General features: G+C 43.2%; 3 protein-coding genes across 3 annotated transcripts in view; 2 read left to right on the top strand and 1 right to left on the bottom strand.

Annotated features, from left to right (window-relative positions):
- Window positions 1-23405, top strand: part of LOC307125338 (uncharacterized protein) — a 500360-nt gene that overhangs the window by 425212 nt on the left and 51743 nt on the right. The window lies entirely within an intron of this gene.
- LOC307122960 (uncharacterized protein) overlaps window positions 1-23405 on the bottom strand; it is a gene marked incomplete at both ends in the record, with an annotated part of 765959 nt that overhangs the window by 703597 nt on the left and 38957 nt on the right. The window lies entirely within an intron of this gene.
- On the top strand, window positions 1933-6943 carry LOC307124659 (interferon-induced very large GTPase 1-like; the record flags this gene model as incomplete). Its single annotated transcript, XM_079814033.1, has 1 exon — window positions 1933-6943. One exon carries the CDS (start codon window positions 1933-1935, stop codon window positions 6328-6330), a length of 4398 nt encoding a protein of 1465 aa, XP_079670159.1. The 3' UTR covers window positions 6331-6943.

Raw genomic sequence — 23405 nt, 5'->3', positions numbered from 1 at the left:
GAATGTCTAATCATGTCATGATTCAAATATGAGGATGATTCTCTCAGTAATGTGGCTTCTGTGAGCTTTTATGTCAAGAAAAGTCTAGGCGTCATTTCAAAAAGGCCATTTATTTCAGAACATTTGTTATTGTAAAGAGTAGTTTTTCATTCAAATAAATCTGCAATAAACTGCAATAAACTACTAATTATAATGGATAAACAGTTACTGAAAAACTAAAGCAACTATTTACAGAGATTACAAAGTGTAAAAAGCTAATTTAGCTGATAATAAGAGTCTGCGCGCTCCACTGCAGTTGCGCCATGGAGAACGCGCAGCCAGCGCACAAACAGTATTCACCAAAGCCTACTTACGTAAACTGCGCAAGATAATGCCTTTTGATTGGTTACTAAGTCCATCAATCAAACCTTTGTTGGAAAGGCATTGGCTGGGCACCGAGTGCCTTTATCCAACGAAAACCATGGGCGCAATGATTGACAGCTCACCAAGCCTGTAAGGCACTTCCTCTATATGATGCATCCCAGAAGAGACTCTGATTGAAGGAGAGAGACGAGGGAGGATCCATTTCACATGGGAGAAACTATTCTAGCAGGGGGAGTTTGCCAGACACGGATTAGAATCGATATTTCATTGAAAATGGACATGATTGATTACGCTAACTCAAAACTCTCTTGCAAACAACGGAGGATTTTTAGTTTTTTCCCTATTTTTTCGTTGTTTTGGATTAAAAAGTGGGATGCATTTTGAAGAGTGGACTCTTACACAGAGATGTATGCGGGTGTTTATTGGATTCGTCCGATCTGATCTGAACGACAGGAGATGAAAGATGAGTAACGCTGATATTTTGCTAATGTTTACATGGACGGTCCTTTAGCGTTTCATTTAACCCTTTCCTCTCTGGTGTATTTATTGCAAAAACAAGTTCAGAACATGAATCTTGAGTGTTTTAGCTTTCAAATGATGCATAGTTTGTGATAGTTGATTGAATATTTTGTATAAAACAAAAGTAAATAAAAGTACACACACCCCCACTTCCGTCAACCCCCCCGCCCACGATCCGATGCATTTTAGTCTTGACTATTTTAGTTATAGTCAAGTTCATTAGCATGTTATAGGAAAATAAGAAATTATATATAATCTCACTCAAATTTAGCAAAATTTGGACCAATTTTATAAGGTAAAATTATTTAAAGGTTAAGCAAAGGTATAATTGTTCAAGTGATTTTATGACCAGTAGGTGTCCCTGTTCCCAAACTGCTCAGTGAATCTGAAATGGTGCCAAAATTATTAGATTATTTGAATAAATGGATGATTTGATTATCTGACAAAATTGAAAATGGTGGAAAATCCAGTCAGCCACTGTTGAAAAAGTTATAATCTTAAAGCTATATGAAATTGTACTATTGTTTTCACTATTGTCATGGTGTGAGTTCCTGAAATTGTAACCAAGGATGTTGAGAACCTCTTAAACTTAAGATAAACTTAAGAAAGCAATGACACAATCAAATCAATACTGAATGTGATTCCATGAGAAAATAAAATAAATCTATTATTATTGTGTCTGTTAAACAGAGAGAAAAGGACATTGGACAACACCAACAGCAGCAAAAGACTGAAAGAGAAAACATAGAGCATCTATTATTTCACAGACTTCATCTTCCCAGGAACGATAAACGAAGAGCGGGAGACATTCTTCAGATAACTGAACATTCATTACAGTCCCATGAATCCTGTGATGAAAAAGAGCTGGTTTTGAGTTTCATCCAAAAACTACTGTTGATAAACTACAGCGCAAGATACACTAATGTTAATATCAATGAACAGGAACATACAAAACAAGGAGACTCTGACCTATCTGAAGATAGTAATGATATATTTGAAGCAATATCTTTCTCTAATGAAGCACTAAATCAATCTGATCGAATCCACCCGATGGATGTTCAGATGGCCGTGTTTCATTGTGCTGATGGTTTCCTGAAGCAGTTGATGGTCACTAAACTGTCCCAGTGTCAGTACGCTCTGCCTCTGCTTGTTCCTGACCCATTCACACGACAGATTGAGTTTCCTCTCTGGACATTCAGACAAATCAACAAGAGCTGGAAGAAAAACAACAATGGTGAAATTATCAGTCAAACCCAGTCTATCTATAAGGCAGAAACTCCAATGGTGTTTTTCTTCAGGTTTGGCTGTGTGTCTTCATCCAAGTCTCAGCTGATGAACAGTCTGATCAATGAGAAACACAACACGTTCTTCCACAGGAACTGCACAGGCAGCAGCAGAACCAGAGTCCTGATGGATGGAGTGGTGGAGATCGCCTGGTTCTGCCCCTCCTCTGGGAAAAACACGGATAAATTCACTGACTGTGTTGCGTTCTGTAATCTACACGGAGATGCCGGAGACCATGAGAAACAGCTGGAGATCCTCACTGAAAAGGCCTCAGTCAATGTGGTTCTTCTACCACAACTTCAGAAAAATGACAGAAGTGCAGAAAAGATCCAGAACCTGTTCAGAATCACAACGCCGCTTATTTGTCTCATTACGGAAGAAGAATATACTGTAAGGAAGATTAAGAAAGGGAAATTCAAGATCGGTCTGAAGGACAGAAATCAGTCAGATGTATCTGAAGAACTCAGAAGAGCCATAAAAGATTGTCTCCAAGAATCATCTTCCACTTTCAAACTTGAAGATGTGTCCAAATACTCAGACATCAGAGTAGATGAGGAAGATGATGATGAGTGCTGGAGAGGAAGAGAAGCAGCACAGACGATGATGAGTTTACTGGAGAATAAAGATCTGACAGAAATCAAAGAATCATTTCTGCCCTGTCAGGGGAAACTGTGGCGTCATTGGTGTCAGAAGAACAAAGAACTGCATCGACCTCAAGGAGATGAGACAGAAATTGACATCAGTAGAAAAGAAACCGAGATTAAGAATATCCGTCAACAACAGCATGAATGTGGCATCAGTGAGTTTATTAAGCTCTTTATAAAAGCAATGAACTCAAATACTGCAAACAAGATGAAGTTTTTCATCAAATGGCTCAGAATCCTCCTGGATGAACACACTTCAGCTGACCTTTCTGCTCTTCATCATAAGTATAATAAAAAATGGTCAGCAGTTATAAAACTGAAAGAGAATCATGATGACCCTGAACAATTCAAAGCTGAACAACTCATTGCTGAACAAACTGAACTTGAGAGAATATCTGAGGAGCTTCAAGCTGCAAACTTTGGTCTGGAGCACATCATGAGGGAGATCGGTCAGATCTATGAATCATGTTCATCTGTGAAGAAGAATAAGAAAGACCTGAAGTTTGACTTCTCTTCTCTCCCGAGTCTTGCAGCAGAGATGATGATCTCTGGATTTCCACTGGAGCTGATGGATGGAGATGCTGCTCATGTTCCTCTGGTCTGGATCTCTGCTGTTCTAGATCAACTCATCCAGAAACTGGGAGACAAGAGAGTCTTTGTGCTGTCAGTTTTAGGGATTCAGAGCTCTGGGAAATCCACCATGCTCAACGCCATGTTTGGACTCCAGTTTGCCGTCAGTGCTGGCAGGTGCACCAGAGGAGCTTTCATGCAGCTGGTCAAAGTGTCAGACAAGATGAAAACACAGAGGAAGTTTGACTATATTCTGGTTGTTGATACTGAGGGTCTTCGTGCTCTAGAACTGGCTGGAAGATCAACAAGACATCATGACAATGAACTGGCCACATTTGTTGTTGGTCTTGGAAATCTGACCTTGATCAACATCTTTGGAGAAAACCCATCTGAGATGCAGGACATTCTTCAAATTGTTGTTCAGGCCCTCATGAGGATGAAGAAGGTCAGACTGAATCCCAGCTGTGTGTTTGTGCATCAGAACGTCTCAGACATCACAGCTGAAGAAAAAAACATGGAGGCAAAGAGACGACTGCAGAAGACACTGGATGAGATGACAAAACTCGCTGCTAAAGAGGAAGACAGTGATGCTGAATGTTTCAGTGATATCATTAGATTTGATGTTCAGAAAGATGTGAAGTATTTCGCTCAGCTCTGGGAGGGCAGCCCACCGATGGCACCACCAAACCCAAACTACTGTGAGAATATTCAAGAACTAAAGAAAACTATTATGTCTCATGCCTTAAATTCACAAGGAATGAGGCTGACACACTTAAAAGTTCGTATTAAAGATCTCTGGGAGGCTTTACTGAAAGAACGATTTGTCTTCAGCTTCAGAAATTCTCTGGAGATTTCAGCCTACAGGAAACTGGAGACCAAATACAGCAAGTGGTCCTGGAGTCTTCGCAGTGCCATGATGGAAACTGAGAACAAACTACACAATAAAATAGAAAATGAATCAATTCATGAGGTTGAGGAAACTGATCTTCAAAGAGAACTAAAGAAGACAAGTGAAGAAGTGGATAAATCAATGTCTGAATTCTTTGAGAAAGACAAAGATAAAGATATAATGATTCAGTGGAAAACATCATTTAAAATCAAAATCAATTATGTTCAGGAAAACATTGTGAGAGAAACAAAGAGGAAATTAAATGAGATCCTTCAGCAGCGAGACATGAAGAAAGAGATTGATGCTCAGAGGACAAATCATGAAAACACTCTCTTTGAAAAGAGCAAAGAACTTGCCTTACAACTCAAAGATAAAGCAAATAATGAAGAAACACTGAAGACAGAGTTTGATTCGTTTTGGGAAAAGAGAGTGAGGAAGATCATCTCAGACACTTCTTCAATCAAAGATATTGACATAATGAGAGATGTGAGAGAGATCCTCAGTGACACCCATGGAAGTGTTTGTGTAGACCCCTGGAGGGAGAGCAGGGATATCTTTACTGTGCCAAATTATTCAGATTACGTAAAGGTAAAGAAGTCCAGTGGATTAACAGGAGCTCTCACAAATGTTGTGAGATCAGCTCAGAATACGTTTGGTTACATTCTATATAAAGAGGATGAAGCCAAAATAAGAGCATTAGTCACAGATGTTGCTCAGCAGACAGACAAAACAATTCAGTCATTTAACATTTCAAAGATGGGCTACAACATCAGCAGCATTCAACAACTCATAGGTTACATCAAGGCAAGAGTAATGCAACATGAGGAAGGATCAGTGCAATATGAGTTCAAGAATGAATTCTCCATGGATTTGGTCATTTCCATCTGTAAGAAAGCAAACAAGACGATCACTGACCAACACAGACTGTTCAGGGAAGCCAACGATCCTGTCATATATGTAAAGAAGAAGAGAGAAGAGTACTATAGTATTTTTAAAAAATATCTCAATGGTGCAACATCAGCTGCCATTTTTGGTGAGATCATCTGTCAGAAACTGAAAGAGCCCATAGAGCAGAGCGTCTACAAGAAGACGTCCAGAGAACTGGCAGCTGAAATGAGATCAAACTGCGAATCAATGAATGGAAACAGATCAAATCTAGAGAAACACATCCTGAAGAAACTGGCAGAAGAGGAGGACTTTGACAAATACATGAACTACATTCATAAACCCAGAGATCACTTCATGGATTACATCAGAGATGAAGTCAGTCAGTACATCAAAGATAAGTTCAGTGTCAGTGTTTTACCCAAGATGAAGGAGAACATTAAACTCCTGCAGCAGAAGATCATGACAGCAGCTCATGAATCTACTGAACATGTTCAAGAGAACAGAGGAGATGCTGGTTTGTGGCTGAAGAGTTTCACACAGCGGCTCTCAGATGAGCTGGTCTTCTCTGAAAAAGACCTCAGTGGAGTGAAACATGATGATGTTGATGATTTCAACCTCCTAGAAGTTGTGATAAGACAAGAACTTTCTGCTATAATGTCTGATATCAGCAGTAGATTCAACACAGAGACATTTGACAAAAAACTGGACTGTAAGTTCAGGCCAGATGAGCTTCTGATTGAACACTTGTGTAAGTGCTGTTGGGTTCAGTGTCCGTTCTGTAGAGCCATCTGCACCAACACCATAGAAAACCATGATGGAGATCACAGCGTTCCTTTCCACAGAGTGATTGGAATTAAAGGATGGTGTTATGTTGAATCAAAAAATCTCGCTTCAGATATCTGCACAAATTTAGTGACAAGTGATAAAATATTTGTATCAGAGAATGGAGAGTTTCCATGCAAAGAATACAGAAAAGCAGGAGGGGTTTATGCAGACTGGAGCATCACCCCTGACTGCTCTGAACTGCCCTACTGGAAGTGGTATGTGTGCAGATTCCAGAAAGATCTGGAAACGCACTATAAACAAACATTTGATGAAAGTAGAGCAATTCCAGAGGAATGGAGAAAGCTTACAAAAAAGGATGCCATTGACAGTTTGGATAAATACATTTAAACAGAGCACAATAAAACTTATTTTGGGCAGAACACAACCTAAAATATAAACATGCACTTCCAATATATTTTTTTTAAGCTTTAATCTAGTTTTTTTTTCTATTGTATCATTACTCAAACCATTATGGCAAGGAAATCTGTATGTCTAATAAAACAGTACTTTTTATTTAGCATAAATTTACTGGAACACCTTAACACTGAATCAAGTAAATTCACTGCTCATTGTTCATATGAGAACCACCAGCAGGTGTTAAAGTAACACTGGAGCAGTGTTAGAGTTAATTAGATAATATAGTGATTAATTGAGTGATGACTGATTTATTTTTGAAGACAATGATGATAATGAGCAGAATCACTGAAGGAAAGAGAAACACAAGAACTACAACTGACTTCAGCCACAGTCTTAAGTCCTATTCGGACGGTAATTGTTTCTCACGTGGACGTCTGTAAAAATAAATTTGCATGCGATAATACATTTGCAGTGATAAAACTTGTGCATTCAGATGGCGATTTATTCACAGTGGAGGAGCGAGGTTTGTGATCACGTGCACCTGCAAACGCACTACTCACATGCTCAATAACATGATTGTATGCTGTAAATAAAATGTCATATTATAGTTAAAATGTTGTTTTTGTCTTGTATTTTATATAAAAATAAAAGATGTAATTTTATTCCACATGGAAATGAGCGGAAATAAGTGAATACAGCCTCTCATTGTCATGAGGTGAACATAATGCTGTGGTTATTTTAACACATACATACATACATACATACATACACACACACACACACACACACACATATATATATATATATATATATATACACACACACACATATATATATATATATATATATATATATATATATATATATATATATATATATATATATATATATATATATATATAAAAACACACGGCCAAAACACACTGGTTAGAGCACTGCATCGACGTTGCATGTAAAATCTTAAAATAAACAGAGTTCGGAGATCACAAGCATGTTAACACGCGCACACACACACACACACACACACACACACACACACACACACACACACACACACACACACACACACACACACACACACACACACTTTATCGTCACAAATAACACATGACTCAAATGACAGAGCTAGGAGTTGACAGACAAAAGCAGTAAACTTGTGTGTAGTATAAAAGTTCAGCTTTGCACTTGAAAACAATCCAAACTTAAGTTAAGACAGAGCGATCATCGAAGCAGCTTACCAGCAGCGAAGCATCGTGAAACTGCTGGCGATTACGTAGCACCACCCCTCAATACAACGTATGCAAATGCAAGTGAAGCAACAACCAATGGCGAGTTTTCCCAATTTGTGCATGAATTTAACTAACATTATTTAAACTCTGTTACATACACCCCCCTTAAATTCTGCTAAATTGGGCAAAAAAAACAGCATATGTAACAAACAGAACATAAAAGATGTCAGAAAGAGAAAAAAAATTATAATAATAAAAGTGCGAGTACAAGAGCTTTACAATACAATACGTCAAATAATCAATGTCTTCCCAGGAAGTGTATAAGAATGGAATGGTACCAGCTCCCACGCTCAATACAGACTATAGGAGGTGCAGTCTACACACTCCTAGTGGTTACAAATGTATCTCTGCTCTTCAAATTTCTTTTGATTCAACAAACTCCTCAGACTCTCAGAGAAGAAAAATGCTCACTTTAAAGTCAGACTCCTAACAATCACAGTTGACTCATACATATAAATCATCACTCAGACATATTAAACAAAAATGTTCCTTAACAACTCAACAAAGTTAGTTGTCACTTTTTCACTTTTCACAATTTTCTGACTATCAATTTCACAAATAAGTCTGTTAGGGGGCCTAACTGATCTCCCTAATCGTGTAGTGATGTGGCCTGTTTGTGTGCTTGTGGCCTGTTCAAAAATGACAGGGGTAAGTCTGTTATCGGGTTCTTGCAAACAACTGGAGGAATCATCTGGCTTAGATGCAGGTAAACTCTCCGTACTCTCAACAGGTTCAGGAAGATGCTCAGGTTCTGGACTGTGCTGATCATTGTCAAAACACTCTCATCAGGGGTGTCTGAAGCTCCACCACAAGTGGCATCCTGCATAACATCGCGATCATGTATTCCATTCATATGAAGTAACCATTCTGATGTCTTTGAAACAGGATCAGGATCATCCATTAGAGCGGAATCAAGGGCACTGCCACGGGTAGCACCAGTGGAATCTGATCGAACTGACTCCTCACCATCATCGTCCCAGGATAAGAAATTCACTGGAAGCAAAAGATTTCTGTGCACCACTTTTTCTTTGCCAGTCTGAACATCCTTAATCCTGTACACATAGATTTCTGGTCTCACTGATTGTACCTCATACAGAACAGAGTCCCACTTATCTGCGACTTTCCTCATGCCTTTCTCTCCACGGTTAGCCAGCAGAACTCTATCTCCCAGTGCTAAGGGTGAACCTCTGACCTTCCGATTGTAAAGAATGGCATGGCGACCTTCCCTGAAGTCTGTTCGGCACTCCAAAAGTCGATGCATATTAGTTCCATAGGCTCAGATGTCCGAATGTGCTCAAGGGGCGCACGAGCATCTGGCTGTCAACACATCTCTGGCAGTTTGTCACATAAAGCTTGATGTCCTTACTCATCCCTGGCCAAAAGAATCTTTCAGCAGCGAGGGAGAGAGTTCTTGCACCACCCTGATGTCCAGCTGCGTCATGAACACCATGGAGAACTTCATGCTTCAGGGAATCTGTTACAACATATTGAAAGAGTTTCTTATTCATCAGACGATCCTTCTTTACTCTGTACAGCACGTGATTACGAATCTTTAGCTTTTTCCAGTGCTTTATAAGGTTTTTCACAGAGCTAGGTTCCTTTGCTCGCTCACTCTTTGAAGGACGTTTATGTCTCAGAACATAGTTGATGACTCTAGTGACTATGTTGTCCTGCTCTTGGAGATTAGAGAGTCTGGAAAGTGGGATTGAAACAGATGGATCTTCGGCCGGGAGCTGGAGTGACCTCGGACTGGTCACAGTTACCGGACTAACTCTACCATTGCAGTGAACACCCAGGACAGCAGAAACTTCAGAAGCGTCAAAGGATCAAGGACACGAGTCATTCACGACATCTTGCAGTTCGTTCTCAGTATCGCCGTCACTGGTATCCTGCACATTCTGACAGTTGTTAGTGACACGAAAGGCATCTTGCACAGTACTGGTGACAACACCATTGACCTCATCCAAGAGATACACATACGGCTCTTTCAACAGACGATGGCTGACACAAGACTTTACAAAGGGCTCTCTGCTCAAGGCGTCTGCAACAACGTTCTTCGTGCCTGGCACATACTTCAGGTCAAAGTCATATGCAGCGAGCTTCGCCAACCATCGTTGTTCGCACGCATCTAATTTGGGTTTAGTCAAAATATAGGTCAAGGGATTATTATCCGACCATGCAGTGAAATGTCTCCCTTTTAGCCAATGGCTAAACTTGTCACAAATGGCCCACTTTAAAGCCAGAAATTCGAGTCTATGAGCTGGGTAGTTCATCTGAGACTTGTGAGAGTGTTCATCGGAGAGTGTTTTGCTTGCAAAAGCAACCGGGCGTGCAATTTTCTCACCAGGGGGCACCTGAGATAACACAGCTACTATGCCATCAAATGAAGCATCAACAGAGAGAATAAAGGCATGGCTGAAATCTGGGTGAGCTAGGGTCACACTGTGCAGAAGGTCTTGCTTTAAAGTTTCAAAAGCAGTTCGACACTCACTAGTCCAATCCTCAGGTGAAAGTTTTACAACACTAAGTGGCTTCCTCATACGACTACACTTCCTCTGAGCTTTATTCTGCGACCGATCTGAAAGGAGACTGAAAAGAGATTTTGCCTTAGCAGAACAGTCCTTAATGAAATGCTGATAGTATAATATCATACCCACGAAAGATCTGATCTTCTTTTGAGAAGGGGTTGTACTATCTGCTTCCATGAGGTCAGCAGTCTGGATGTCACTGATCACCCTCACCTTTTCTGGGTCAGTCTGAACACCATTCCCAGTGACAACGTGTCCTAAGAACTTAACAGATCTCCTGAGGAACTTGCATTTCTTTGGCGCCAGCTTTAAGTTGTGCTTAGACAGGCGTGAGAAAACCAGTTCTAGTCGGTCAAGAGCTACCTGCTCACTTGGAGCAAAAACCATCAGATCGTCCAAGTAGCAGAGAAGGCTTGTGAAATTTTCATCACCGAAAATGGACCTCATCATCCTCATAAAGGTTGCTGGACTGTTGGTCAATCCCTGAGGCAAGCGAATGTACTCATGGAGGCCAAAAGGAGAGGAAAAAGCGGTGTACTTCTTGTGCTCTTCAAACAAGGGAACATTTTAAAAGCCAGAAGTCAAGTCCATGGTAGAAAAGAAAACGTTGCCTCCTAAAGCGGCGAGTGCGTCTGCTTGGTGTGGGAGTGGATGGGCATCCTTCACCGTCTTCGCATTCAGCCATCTAAAATCGGTACAAATACGAAGGTCACCATTCTTTTTCCACACCAAAACTAGAGGGGATGCATATTCACTCTGAGATTTCCTTATAATACCTTTCATTTCCATCTCATCCAAGGTAGTGTGTAGCTTATCATAGTGACAGGGGGCTACACGTCAGTAAGGCAGTCTAAATGGCTTCTCGTCCACCAAGTGAATTTTGTGAACAAAGTCGGTGGCTTCTCCACAATCCATTTTTCCATGAGAAAAGATTGACTCATACTTCTCAATGAGATCCAAAAGTCTATCCTTCCACTCCTTCGAGACTTCACAGGCATCCAGTTCCAGATCCTCCAGTTCTAATGTGTCCAGCATGTTTCTTCTTTCAACACTGGTCCGCACATGACTCAGGGGACTCGCAGCACACTGAACATTACTCTTCAGGGACTCGGGTGTAGACAACTCCTCTACAGCTATACAAGTGAAAACATATACGATTTTCGAGTTCTTCTTAAGAACGATAACCTTGTCTGTAGGGTTCATTATTTTGAACGGCACCCATCTACTGCCCCACATTGGTGTGATGACTCTCCCTATGATCACATTCCTTGGACGGCATTTACAGAGGGTTGGTTAAACAATGACTATGCTCCCCACAGAAACAGCTGTTGACTCAGGAAGCTGAGCCCAAGCAAGATGTTCATGGTGCGGTTCTAAAGTAATCTTCTCCTTCAACTTGGCTGTGCCCACCTTGTCAGGTATATCTCCTCCCTTCCATCGCTCCACATTCGACAGAAGAGACAGGAATTGGTGACATTCAACATCAGATTTAACTGGGTTGGACACAAGTCTCCAGTCTCCATCGGTTTCTTTCATTTTCTGAATCAGCCACTTGATAGCGTTGCTGCCCAGGATCAAATCATCGGTTTGGCCTGGGACGACTAAAACTGGAACGACCATCTTGCAGGCGTAAACTGAGAGCTCAAGTTCATACATCACTTTTGGGGTAACATGCTGTCCGCCACAACCAATAATTACAACATCACTAGCAGGGAACTTTTGTAAATTGGGCTTGTGCTGGAACAAGCGACGTTCAGCAGCTTCACTCAATGTGCATGCCATAGAACCACTGTCAACCATAGCTTTCAGTTGAAGATCGCCCCATATTGTTGCTGGTGTGTAAAAGAGACTATCAATTCTCTGTACTCTCTGCGTGTTCTGAAAAATGACTGTATTCCCTGCTGGCTCTACAGAACTAGAAAAACTATAAACTGGGGCAGGGTCGTTCATACAACAGTGGTTGGGAGGAATATGCTCATGATCTACACTGTCCTCCCTTGAGCGCAGATCTTCTAGTTTCCCAGCCCATGAGAAGATGGGAATTTCCCTCCTTCAGGACAGACAAAGCGAGAATGGTCAGGAGAGTGACACTGGTAGCACAACTTTTTGTCAAGACAATGCGTGAGGCCAGAATGATCAGGGCTCGAACAGACAGTACATGGCAAGTCATTGAGGCCTTTCACTCGAGGTAGACTTACTTTGGGCTTTGCACGTGGACTTGGCTCTTTGCTGGTAGACTCTTTTTGCAGGACTTTTTCCAGCAGGCTCATGACTCGCTCTAATGCAGAAGCTTCCAGAGACCTGGACTGCTGGACATCAGAAGAAGTTGGTAGTGCTGCAGTCGACAGTTCCACTTCAGTTCTGTTCACAGGAATTTTAGTGGGTGCTGCATGTCTTACTGCAGATACAAGACTGGTCTCAGAGTGATATTCATTCAAAATATCTTGAACTTCCCGCACAGACCATGCATCGATTGTTTTAGATCGAAAGGTGATGGCAAGCTCTCTGCAAGGGCAGTGTCTGATGAACATATGGGTTACCTCTGTTCCTGGACAATCCAGTACTTTACCTTGTTCCTTCAAGCGCTCAGCAGCGATGTCAACTGCACGGTTTAGCCTGAGCCAGTACTCGTAGGCGTCCTCGTCTGGTCTGGGTAAGGTGGTATAAAAGTCGGCCAGTGGAAGAGGAGAGCAAGGAGCATCTTCAAAGTGTTTCCTGAGAATACTAAAGATAGCATCAGGGTTATGCACAATATCAATGCCACAGTTTCTTATGCCAAACTTGACCACATCCCTCGCTTTGCCTCTTAGATGAATTAAAATCTCCTCCGCTTGCTGCTCTTTTCTCAGATTATTCCGTTTTATGTAGTCTCTCATGACATCTATCCACTCATTTAAATCGACAGAATCCGAAACTTCACCTCTGAAGCTAGGAGGAGCTTTCACATTTCTGGAAATTGACAACTGGCTTTGTATTAAGTCCATTAAGCAAATGTATTAAGCATTTGAGAAGTTGTTCCATCTGTGGTCACATTTTTGGAGGGACTACATACTGACTGTCCGTCCACTGAATGTGTTGGGCTTATTCTTGTGACTATACTATCAGCAATTTGCTACCCGACTTGGCTGATTATGTCAGTCATTGCGTTGATAACATCCGGGGGCTGTGTGTTAGGGCATGGAGTAGATGAAAACACACCCTGTTGCTCTCTAGAAGCACCTGATTCATTATTTGTAGACAGGCCCTCACAAACTAATGAATTAGAAGAATGACTGTCTATATGAGCATCACTCCGTACATCAGGCCCACTGAACTGTAATGAATTTGGCACTTTCAATAAACCCCATCCTCTACTTTTACCACCACAGACTGGAGTGAGAAAGTTTTCAAAACCACTCATATTGAATATCAGTACATGTAACCAATGAATAGAAAAGACAGAGGAACATCTAAAATGTGCTCTTGACTATAATGCAAATTGTCCTTTGCAAATATTGCAAATTCCTCAAATGCAGTCTCAGAGAGGGGGGGGGGGGGGGTCTCTTTTTTTCTGTGTTAAACAGTTTCTGAGCAAAATTGTGTCCACCTGACTCCAGCGAAAGCTTAAAGATGAACCCTCGGCCGCTTCAGGAGCCATCTTGATTGAAGAAACAACGGGTCACGGCACCAATGTGACTGTGTTGATGTTGATGTAATAAATCAGCAGAGAATCAGGTGGCTGGTCACTCAAGGCTTCTTTTATTGGCCTGGGCACTGGGAAAAACACACGGCCAAAACACACTCGTTAGAGCACTGCATCGACGTTGCATGTAAAATCAGCAGCGAAGCATTGTGAAACTGCTGGCGATTACATTATCTCAAAGTGATCATAAACATATAGTGGACAGAATTCTGAATAAAACATTCATTGAAGAAAATAGAATAGAAAACAAGAAACTAAACTCAAGTGACCAATATTTTGCATATTTTTGTATAAATTATATACAGAAAGGAAGAACGCACATATCTAATGTGGCGCAGTTACACGCTCAGCACGTGCGAGAGCATACAGCACATGTGGTAATCGCTAACACTCAATTCGGCTAACAATTCATAGAACATGACAAAAACACATACCTGGGAAAAACACACGGCCAAAACACACTGGTTAGAGCACTGCAACAACGTTGCATGTAAAATCTTAAAATAAACAGAGTTCGGGGTTCACAAGCATGTTAACACGCGCGCACACGCACACACACACACACACAAACACACTTTATCGTCACAAATAACACATGACTCTAAAGACAGAGCGATCATCAAAGCAGCTTACCAGCAGCGAAGCATCGTGAAACTGCTGGCGATTACGTAGCACCACCCCTCAATACAACGTACGCAAATGCAAGTGAAGCAACAACCAATGGCGAGTTTTCCCAATTTGTGCATGAATTTAACTAACATTATTTAAACTCTGTTACATACATATATATATATATATATACACACACACAAACACACACACACACACACACACACCGGTATATACATTTTTAAATCGCTGCCGTAATAACGGCCCATTTCAAATGGTTCATGTGTTTTTTTTTTGTTTTTTTTGGAGCGGTGATTAAATCTATTGCTCATGTAACTTGCCAGCATTTCAGTAATAAAAGGTTAGATCTTTAAAATGCATCCAAATTACAGTGAAGCGCAACTGTACGGTGCTCTGCAGTGGTCAAAAAGGATATAAACAATGCATTTTGAAGTGATATATTCTTGAAAACTCGAGATGTGAATTCGGACGGCAATTAAATGACCACAAGACCTTGGTGTTTGTCAAAAAACAGTACGTAATTCGGCCGGGGATTTGGTGGGAGAAAAACACTGACATTCTGGATTCGGACAGCAATAAAATCACTGACTAGCCCCTGTAAATTATGAAAATACCTTACAACCCCATGAGAAACAATTACCATCCGAATAGGGGTTTAGATGAAATCAACTGAAAAAAACATTCAATCTCTCTCATTACAAACTTTATTTCTTTCATTTGTCCACAGTTCTTTTTGAGAATTAGCATGTTTATATGTTGATGTTTTATAGAAAATGTTTGGTCATCATTATGGTGACCTGCATATAGAAAGAATACCAACTTACAAATATTTAGGAATATGGCTTGATGAGAAATTAGCCTTTGATGTTCATATTGAGTACTTGGTGAAAAGACTTAAACCAAGATTGGGTTTTCTTTTTTGGCAAAAAAGAAAAGAAAAATGCTTTTCCTTTGGAGCTAGAAAGAGAATTATACAGAGTACTTTTTTACCCATTTTAGACTATGGTGATGTTATTTGTATTTATCATGCTATAAGGTGTTTATCATGCTGCAATGCGTTTTATAACACTGCAATACATTTTTGAACATATTCAAAGGAGGAATTGTTTCTAGTGGAGTAGTAGCTTGAAATTCATTCCACAGCCATGGAGCATAATAAGAGAAAGATGATTTTCAGATGACTATAGAACTACTAATTTAATCCCATTTGATGATCTGGTGCTATAGTTCTTTCGACATAAGCATAAAAGAATAGTAATGCAATTTGGAGGCATACCGAACAATGTCTTTACAATATATACTAACATATGTGATTTCCTTCTTTGATATAAAGAGGACCAACCTACATAGTTGTACAGCAAACAGTGATGAGTATGTGAACAAGCATGTAAAATGAATGAATCATGTTGCTGTTTTATTAATTTGTTGATTTATGATGAATGTTTTAGCTTTGACTGTTGTAGGATTACCCATGAACAGGCATCGATTAACCAGAGATCCGGAGACTCTTTCAGCACGGTGTTTATCATGTGTGCGTGTGTGTTTCCTTAGATTAGTTTGTGTGTATTAGAATAGTTCAATAAAGCCTTGTATTCATTTTTCATGTATACAAGTGTCTTGTACTTTGGGTCCAAGTAATTGCCTAAAACTGATCGATTTTGTTACCGTGCTCATATCAATGAACATAAAATTAATGATATTACTACCGTTGGCCACAAAGTAATATTCTAATCAGAATTGGTAAAATACGGTGGACGAATAGTTGATGAGGTGTTAAACATTAATTCTGAATTATTTATATGTAATTTGGTTCTCTTTCATTATAATTAAATTCCCCATTGAGTTATTTGATTCAAAACAGTCTTGCACTGTTTAGAATTTATCATGTGTGTTATATGTTTATTGTGAAATTTTATTATGGCCATCTTGGCCAGGACTCCCTGGAAGAAGATATATAAATAATATTAAATAAATAAAATCAGTATTTCCTTTAGTTGGGCAGTTTGACTCGTGACGTTTTATTGTAACGGTGTTTACCAAAACACATAATTTGCTGCAAAGAAAGCCATAAATAAAGATGATCAGTTAATGCAAATTGTAATCATCGTAAAGAAAAATTATTGAAATAGCTCATAACTGACCAAAAGTAATTATTTCATATTAAAGTGGTACTTTAGCGCTGGGTAGATGAATGTGTATTTAAACTGGGTCATTTATGTAGTAGAAATGTGAATTTATTTTTGAATTTGGTGCCTTCTAGACTGAGAAAAGACAGAAAATGTATTTTTGTCTCGTGTGGATGAAAGACAACAACTCCCAGAATGCACCTGCTTCACTGCCCTACGAGGCTACTGGTTATCACCGCCCCACCGTCGTTTTGATATTCATAGTAATAAAATCATTTCGTTCAGTTAGAGAACAGACACTACAATTGAACTGAATGTGTCTTTTCAATAAAGTGTGAATGAGACGAATGAAAGTCACGGCACAAACGCAGCAGGAGTCAGATTTCATTCATCATGAGAGCGAAGAGCTGAGCAGAGCTGAGGTAAGCGCAGTGTCACAGGTCGGGGCGGGCCAAATCAGGCTGCACCCACCCCTAAGACCCGTACCACCCTTGGGGAGTCGGACAGAGGCCAGGCAAGGACGACAGACAACAAGACTTCCAATAACACAGTATTTTATTGAGTATAAAAGATGGGTAGGGGGATCTAAAATGGTGAGTCTTCTGGGCAGGGTCGTTCCGTCCTGCGGACCGCTGGAGGCCCACAGAGAACAAGACAGGTGAGTGTACAGGCACGTAATCCTCCTCTTCTACAGGTGACAGACAGAGAACTTATGGCGGAAGGGCTTCACTGCAAAGCAGACAGGTGAGTGTACAGGCACGTAATCCTCCTCTTCTACAGGTGACAGACAGAGAACTTACGGCTGAAGGGCTTCACTGCAAAGCAGTCAGGTGAGTTTTCAGGTATGAACTCCTCTTGAAGGGCTGGCAGACACAGAGCTTACTACAGGGAGAAGTTATTGAAAAGCAGACAGGTGAACATACAGACACGTAATCCTCTTCTTCAGTAATGACAGACAGAGAACTTACGGCTGGAGGATTTTTACTGCAAAGCAGTCAGTTAAACATTCACCAACGTGTCCCTCTTCACAATGGGCTATCAGATAGTACACTCAAGTATCTGTGGAGTACAACAGTGTTAGCCTCTTCTTACGTCTTAGAACATGATAGAAAACTCAGGTAAGTGATGGACATCCAGCGGGTTTAAGTTCACACTTCACACATCAAGACAGTGCATCACATCACTTCATCACTGCAATTCAACACTCAGTGGGAAATACATATATAAATGGCCGTCGCCTATTTTCTGACCTGGCATTCACATCAGGAGTCCCATAGACAGGAGAGAGAAGATGGAGATCGATTAGACTACTCACAGTCTCTCACAAACGATCTTACTGTCCAGCGATTTCCTCCTTTCGGTTGAGTCAATGTGCTCTTTCTCCCAAACTCACAATGCCGTGCCCATTTGCCAGCCCCACTTCCTCTTCTCCGCCGCTCACGCTTCCTCTGCGAACTCCAGTCCCCCAAAAACTACCTCCTTTTATCCTCCCCTAATGGCAAAGTGTGCCAATTGCGGGGCTTCAATCCCCTCGGTACTGAAGGTGATAGTCAGAGTTGGCCAGCTGCGCCACCCATCGCTGCTCGACGGCTCCCAGTTTTGCAGTTTGGAGATGGACCAGCGGGTAGTTGTCCGTAACCACGACTACCTTTGCTCCCCACAGATAATCCTTGAACTTCTCGCTGACGGCCCACTTCATAGCGAGGAGTTCAAGCTTGAAAGAGCTTTAGTTAGCGTTGTTACGTTCGGCTGGGTGCAGACTCCTGCTCGCATAGGCAATGACCCTCTCTTCCCCCTGTTGTCTCTGGGCTAGTACGGCCCCCAATCCCCAGATTACTGGCATCCGTGTAGAGCGTAAAGGGCTGGGAGAAGTCAGCATAGGCCAAGATCGGGGCTTGGAGCAGCTCTTGTTTGAGCTTCTGAAAGGCCAACTCACAGGCGGGGTCCCACGAGATGGTAGGGGACCCATGACCCCGGGTCCGCCCCGAGCCTCCAAGCAGCTGGTTCAGGGGTTTAGCGTTCTTGGCAAAGTCCTTGATGAACCACCGATAGTATCCCACGAATCCCAGGAAGGATCTTACCTGACGCACCGTCCTCTGCGCGGTCCACTCCTGGACGGCCGACACCTTCTCGGGGTCCACCGCAATCCCAGCCGCACTGACTCGATGGCCCAGGAACTTGACCTCTTTCCTGAGCAACTGGCATTTCTCGGGCTGTAGCTTTAATCCGTACCATTCCAAGGACTGGAATACTTGCTCCAGGTTTCAGAGGTGAGACTCAAAGTCGGAAGAGTACACAATAACATCGTCTAAGTAGACGAGCGTGGTGTCCATAAGCTGGCCTCCAAAGCAGCGCTGCATAAGCCGTTGGAAGGTAGCGGGAGCGTTAAACAACCCAAAAGGCATGCGCTCCCACTCAAAGAGGCCAAAGGGGGTGGTGAAGGCAGTCTTTTCCCGGTCTCCTTCCTCCACTTGAACTTGCCAGTAACCGCTAGCCAAGTCTAAGGTAGAATACCAGGCGGCCCGAGTGAGGCTGGTCAGGGAGTCCTCGACCCGCAGCAGGGGGAAGGCGTCTCATTTGGTAACGTGGTTCAGCTTCCGATAATCAACGCAGAATCGCCATGCCCTGGTCTTCTTCCGAACGAGGACGATCGGTGCTGCCCACGGGCTGCTGCTCTCTCGGTAAACCCCTTCTCCAGCATCCCTCGTAGGAGGGCACGAACCTCAGCATACAGAGTCGGGGGTACGGGAAGGTAGCGTTCCCGGCTCGGAGGGGCATCCCCAGTAGGTATCTAGTGCTTTACGATGTCAGTCCGCCCATAATCCTCATCATGTGCGGAGAAGAGATGCTTCCACCTCACCAGGAAGTCCCGGAGTTGCTTCGCCTGCCCTTCTTCCAACCCGCCACCTCGTAAGGACTCTCCCGCAAGGTGGGCCGGCAGCGCTTCCTCCTTTCTGCTTGCAGGGAATTCGGTCTGTGCCAAGGCCACCTCCACCACCGTTGGGCCCACCTGGCAGAAGCGAAACCCTCCTTCCTCGTGAACTTGTTGGGTGGCTTACCATGGTAACCCGAGCCAGACGTTGGTGTCGATGCAGATCCACTGCATAGGGATTCGTGTTTCTCAGTCTTACGGCAACCCGACCCCGGCGGACAGAAGCCAATCCCCGGGCCACTTCCACAGCCTGGCAGTCTGAGTGAGACTCCACCAGGATCCATTCCTGGGACCCGTGAAGCTGGGCAGGAAGGCGGGCCCAGATAATGGCCTCGCTCCGGGCCGGGACTGACAGTGCGTAGCGACACATCACTCTCCCCACACTCTCTCGATTCCATTGGGCATCAGCCTTGCGGACCCGGCGACAATCAGCCACGATCCAATCCCATTCCCATTTCTCCTCCCTCAGAGCCGAAGGGGTGGGTCTCGCTTTAAACAACTCCTCCCAGCTGTCCGTGATGACGTTCATCCCCAATAGGGCATGATGAGCTCCCAGACATGTATCCCGTACGATCACAACCCCCTTTTGAGGCACAAGGGTCCCATGAACCTCCAGGTCCGTGACCAGATAGCCCACATACGGAATGTCCAAACCGTTTGCCCCACGCAGGGTTAACCAAGGGGCATCTGCGGCCAAATGGCCCTGGACCCCGAATAACTCCCGAGACAGGCTTTCGGAGAACAGCGTGAACTGGGAACCGGTATCCAGGAGGCATTGGACTTCGGTCCCATTGACTTGAACCACCACGAGGGGGCAGCGCCCGACTAGACAGTTCCTGGCTGCCAATGGAGAGGGGTCGATTTGGGGGGGTCCCAACCACTTGACCCACAGTGGCCGGAGACTCTAAAAAAACCCCTGCGATCCCCGGCGTGCGCTGCATTGCCGGACGTAATGGCCTGGTTCACCACAGCCATTGCAAATCGGACGTCCTTGTTCGTCCCATTGGAAACGGAGCCCGGATGACCGGGGTGGACGTCGCTCTGGGAATCGACTACCTTCGGAATATGCTCGCTCTCGTGCCGGTGGCAATGGCCAGTAATGTTCTCGGCGCAATTCTTCTAGGAAAGTTTTAGACAGCTCTGTCATCTGATCATGGACATCTCTTCTCAGCTCTTCTCGTAAGGCCTGTTTTCAGTCGGGCGGAGCAGGAGGCAGGGGAGTACTGGCCGCATTGGTGGCCATACAGTGGGAGGGATCTGAGTTATCTGCATGATCCTGTTCGAGGGCCAGAGCTTCCTGGCGTAGCTCCTCAAACGTCAGAGTAGGATTGCGGCGAAGTTGTATTCGGAGGCTCTGACGTATTGGGCCATCTCGCAACCCCAAAAGAAACTGGTCCTTTAGGAGAGCCTCTCCTTCTCCAAGCCCATGGTCCTGCCTCTTCTTCAGCCGAAACAATTGTTCTCGCAGTTGCAAAGCAAAGGCACGTATGGTCTGCCGAGGTCCCTGCTTGCAATTAAAGAATTGCGTCCGGAGGACAGCTGCAGGAGTTGCGTCTCCGTACTTCCCCGTTAGAAAGTCAGAGAGCTAGAAAGGCTGTGGCTCGGGTTGCTTCCGGCGCTGCTTGTACTTCTCTCCTGGCGTCGCCTTCGAGTAAATTTAAGATGAACTGGGTCTTCTGTGTAGTGTTTAGCCCTTGGAAGCCCACCAAGTACTCCACTTGAGTTTTCCACGCCGACAAGCTGAGTTCTGAACCTGGTACTCCATACTTTTGGGCCCATAGGGGCTCCCATAAAGATGGGCATGACATGTGGGTGACCCGCCGGTGCATCTTCGTCTGCCATTGCTCCGCCTCTGTCTACTCAACCCAAGGTGGAACCCTGCAGACTTGCGCCAAATTATGTCACAGGCCGGGGCGGGCTAAATCAGGCTGCACCCACCCCTAAGACCCGTACCACCCTTGGGGAGTCGGACAGAGGCCAGGCAAGGACGACAGACAACAAGACTTCCAATAACACAGTATTTTATTGAGTATAAAAAATGGGTAGGGGGATCTAAAATGGTGAGTCTTCTGGGCAGGGTCGTTCCGTCCTGCAGACCGCCGGAGGCCCACAGAGTACAAGAAAGGGGGGTGCTCTGGTGAGTAGCTTCACTGTCTTCCGATGGGTGGGACGAGTCGGGGCTCACGACTAGGGGAGGGAGGCTGCTGGAAGACCGTTCAGGTGCGTATTTCGGGTGATGTACTCCCTTCTTCTTCCCAGAGGGAGGACGGGTCGGGGCTTACGGTACGTATTCCTCTTCTTCTGTAGATGATCGACAGAGAACTTACGGCTGGAGAGCTTGACTGCAAACAGTCAGGTGAGTATTCAGACACGTAATCCTCTTCCTCTACAGATGACAGACAGAGAACTTACGGCTGGAGGGCTTCACTGCAAAGCAGACAGGTGAGTGCCTGGCTTCTCCCAAGGTTTATTTTTCTCGATTAGGTCACCTGATGGGGTTTTGGTTTCCTTGCCACTGTTGCCTCTGGCTTGGCGTGCTCAGTTGGGGACACTATATTTTTTCAACTAAACATCGTAATAAATCTAAATAATAAACTAAATTAACCATATAAACCAAATTATTGATCTAAAGCCCACACTGTCACCGTATGGAAATTGAAATGAACTGATGACATCAAATGGCTGTACGGCTGAATAAAATTATGCTGCATTATTTTCCTGTTTAACACTGTAAAGCTGCTTTGAAACAATCTACATTGTTAAAAGCGTTATATAAATAAAGTTGCCTTGACTTGACTTGACTTGTACAGGCACGTAATCCTCCTCTTCTACAGGTGACAGACAGAGAATTTACGGCGGAAGGGCTTCACTGCAAAGCAGACAGGTGAGTGTACATGCACGTAATCCTCCTCTTCTACAGGTGACAGACAGAGAACTTACGGCTGAAGGGCTTCACTGCAAAGCAGTCAGGTGAGTATTCAGGTATGAACTCCTCTTGAAGGGCTGGCAGACACAGAAGTTGCTGCAAAGCAGACAGGTGAATATACAAGCACGTAATCCTCTTCTTCAGTAAAGGACAGACAGAGAACTTACGGCTGGAGGAACTTCACTGCAAAGCAGTGTAGCGATTATGGTCGCAGACATTATAGATGAATGAATCTTCCAAATGATTCGATCAAATGAACATCCCTTCCACAAAGACCCAAGTCAGCTCCAGACCCCAGGAAATCGACCATCTATCACGAGGCCCCATTCTGCCTGGAGCTACTACTTCTATATTATAATTACTTGATTTCCTATGGACTTTTGACCAAAACTTAGACAAAGAGGACAAAAGACTCGTTGTGATCGCAAGGCAAAGAAACAAACCAGATCTCTGTCTTTTCAATGACCGGTAAATTAACTCCAAGTGACACAGCTAAAACTCCAAGAAAACTCCCAGAAAATGTTACATATTAGAGTGTATCAGATCACTGATTATTGGACTTTCATTCAAATAGCCTTCGACATAGATTGTAAGTGTGTTACAATTGATACACGTGACTATTATGCATGTATATCACTCTCAAGTCATGCAATTATGTAACTATTGAAGGAGTGGATGAAAAGGCACCATGTTTGATACCTTTGTGTTTGTATGGGTATAACCCAACAGATGATCTGAATAAAATCTTTATAGAATTGATCATGTCCTTATAGTTAGAAATTAGGTCTAAATTTACTCTCTGCTTAAGAGCAGGAAACTAAATTACAAATAGATAACCCAATTTTATGGGAGGGGTGGAGACACAGTCACCCCTGAACCCTAACTGGTCATAACCCATCCAGGGGATGGGCAAATATTTGAATTTAACCTCAGAACACAGACAAAGACTCTGT

This window comes from Gobio gobio (genome assembly GCF_949357685.1).
Source record: "Gobio gobio genome assembly, chromosome: 1".
NCBI classification, from domain to species: Eukaryota; Metazoa; Chordata; class Actinopteri; order Cypriniformes; family Gobionidae; genus Gobio; species Gobio gobio.
This window is presented reverse-complemented; position numbering and strand designations above follow the sequence as displayed.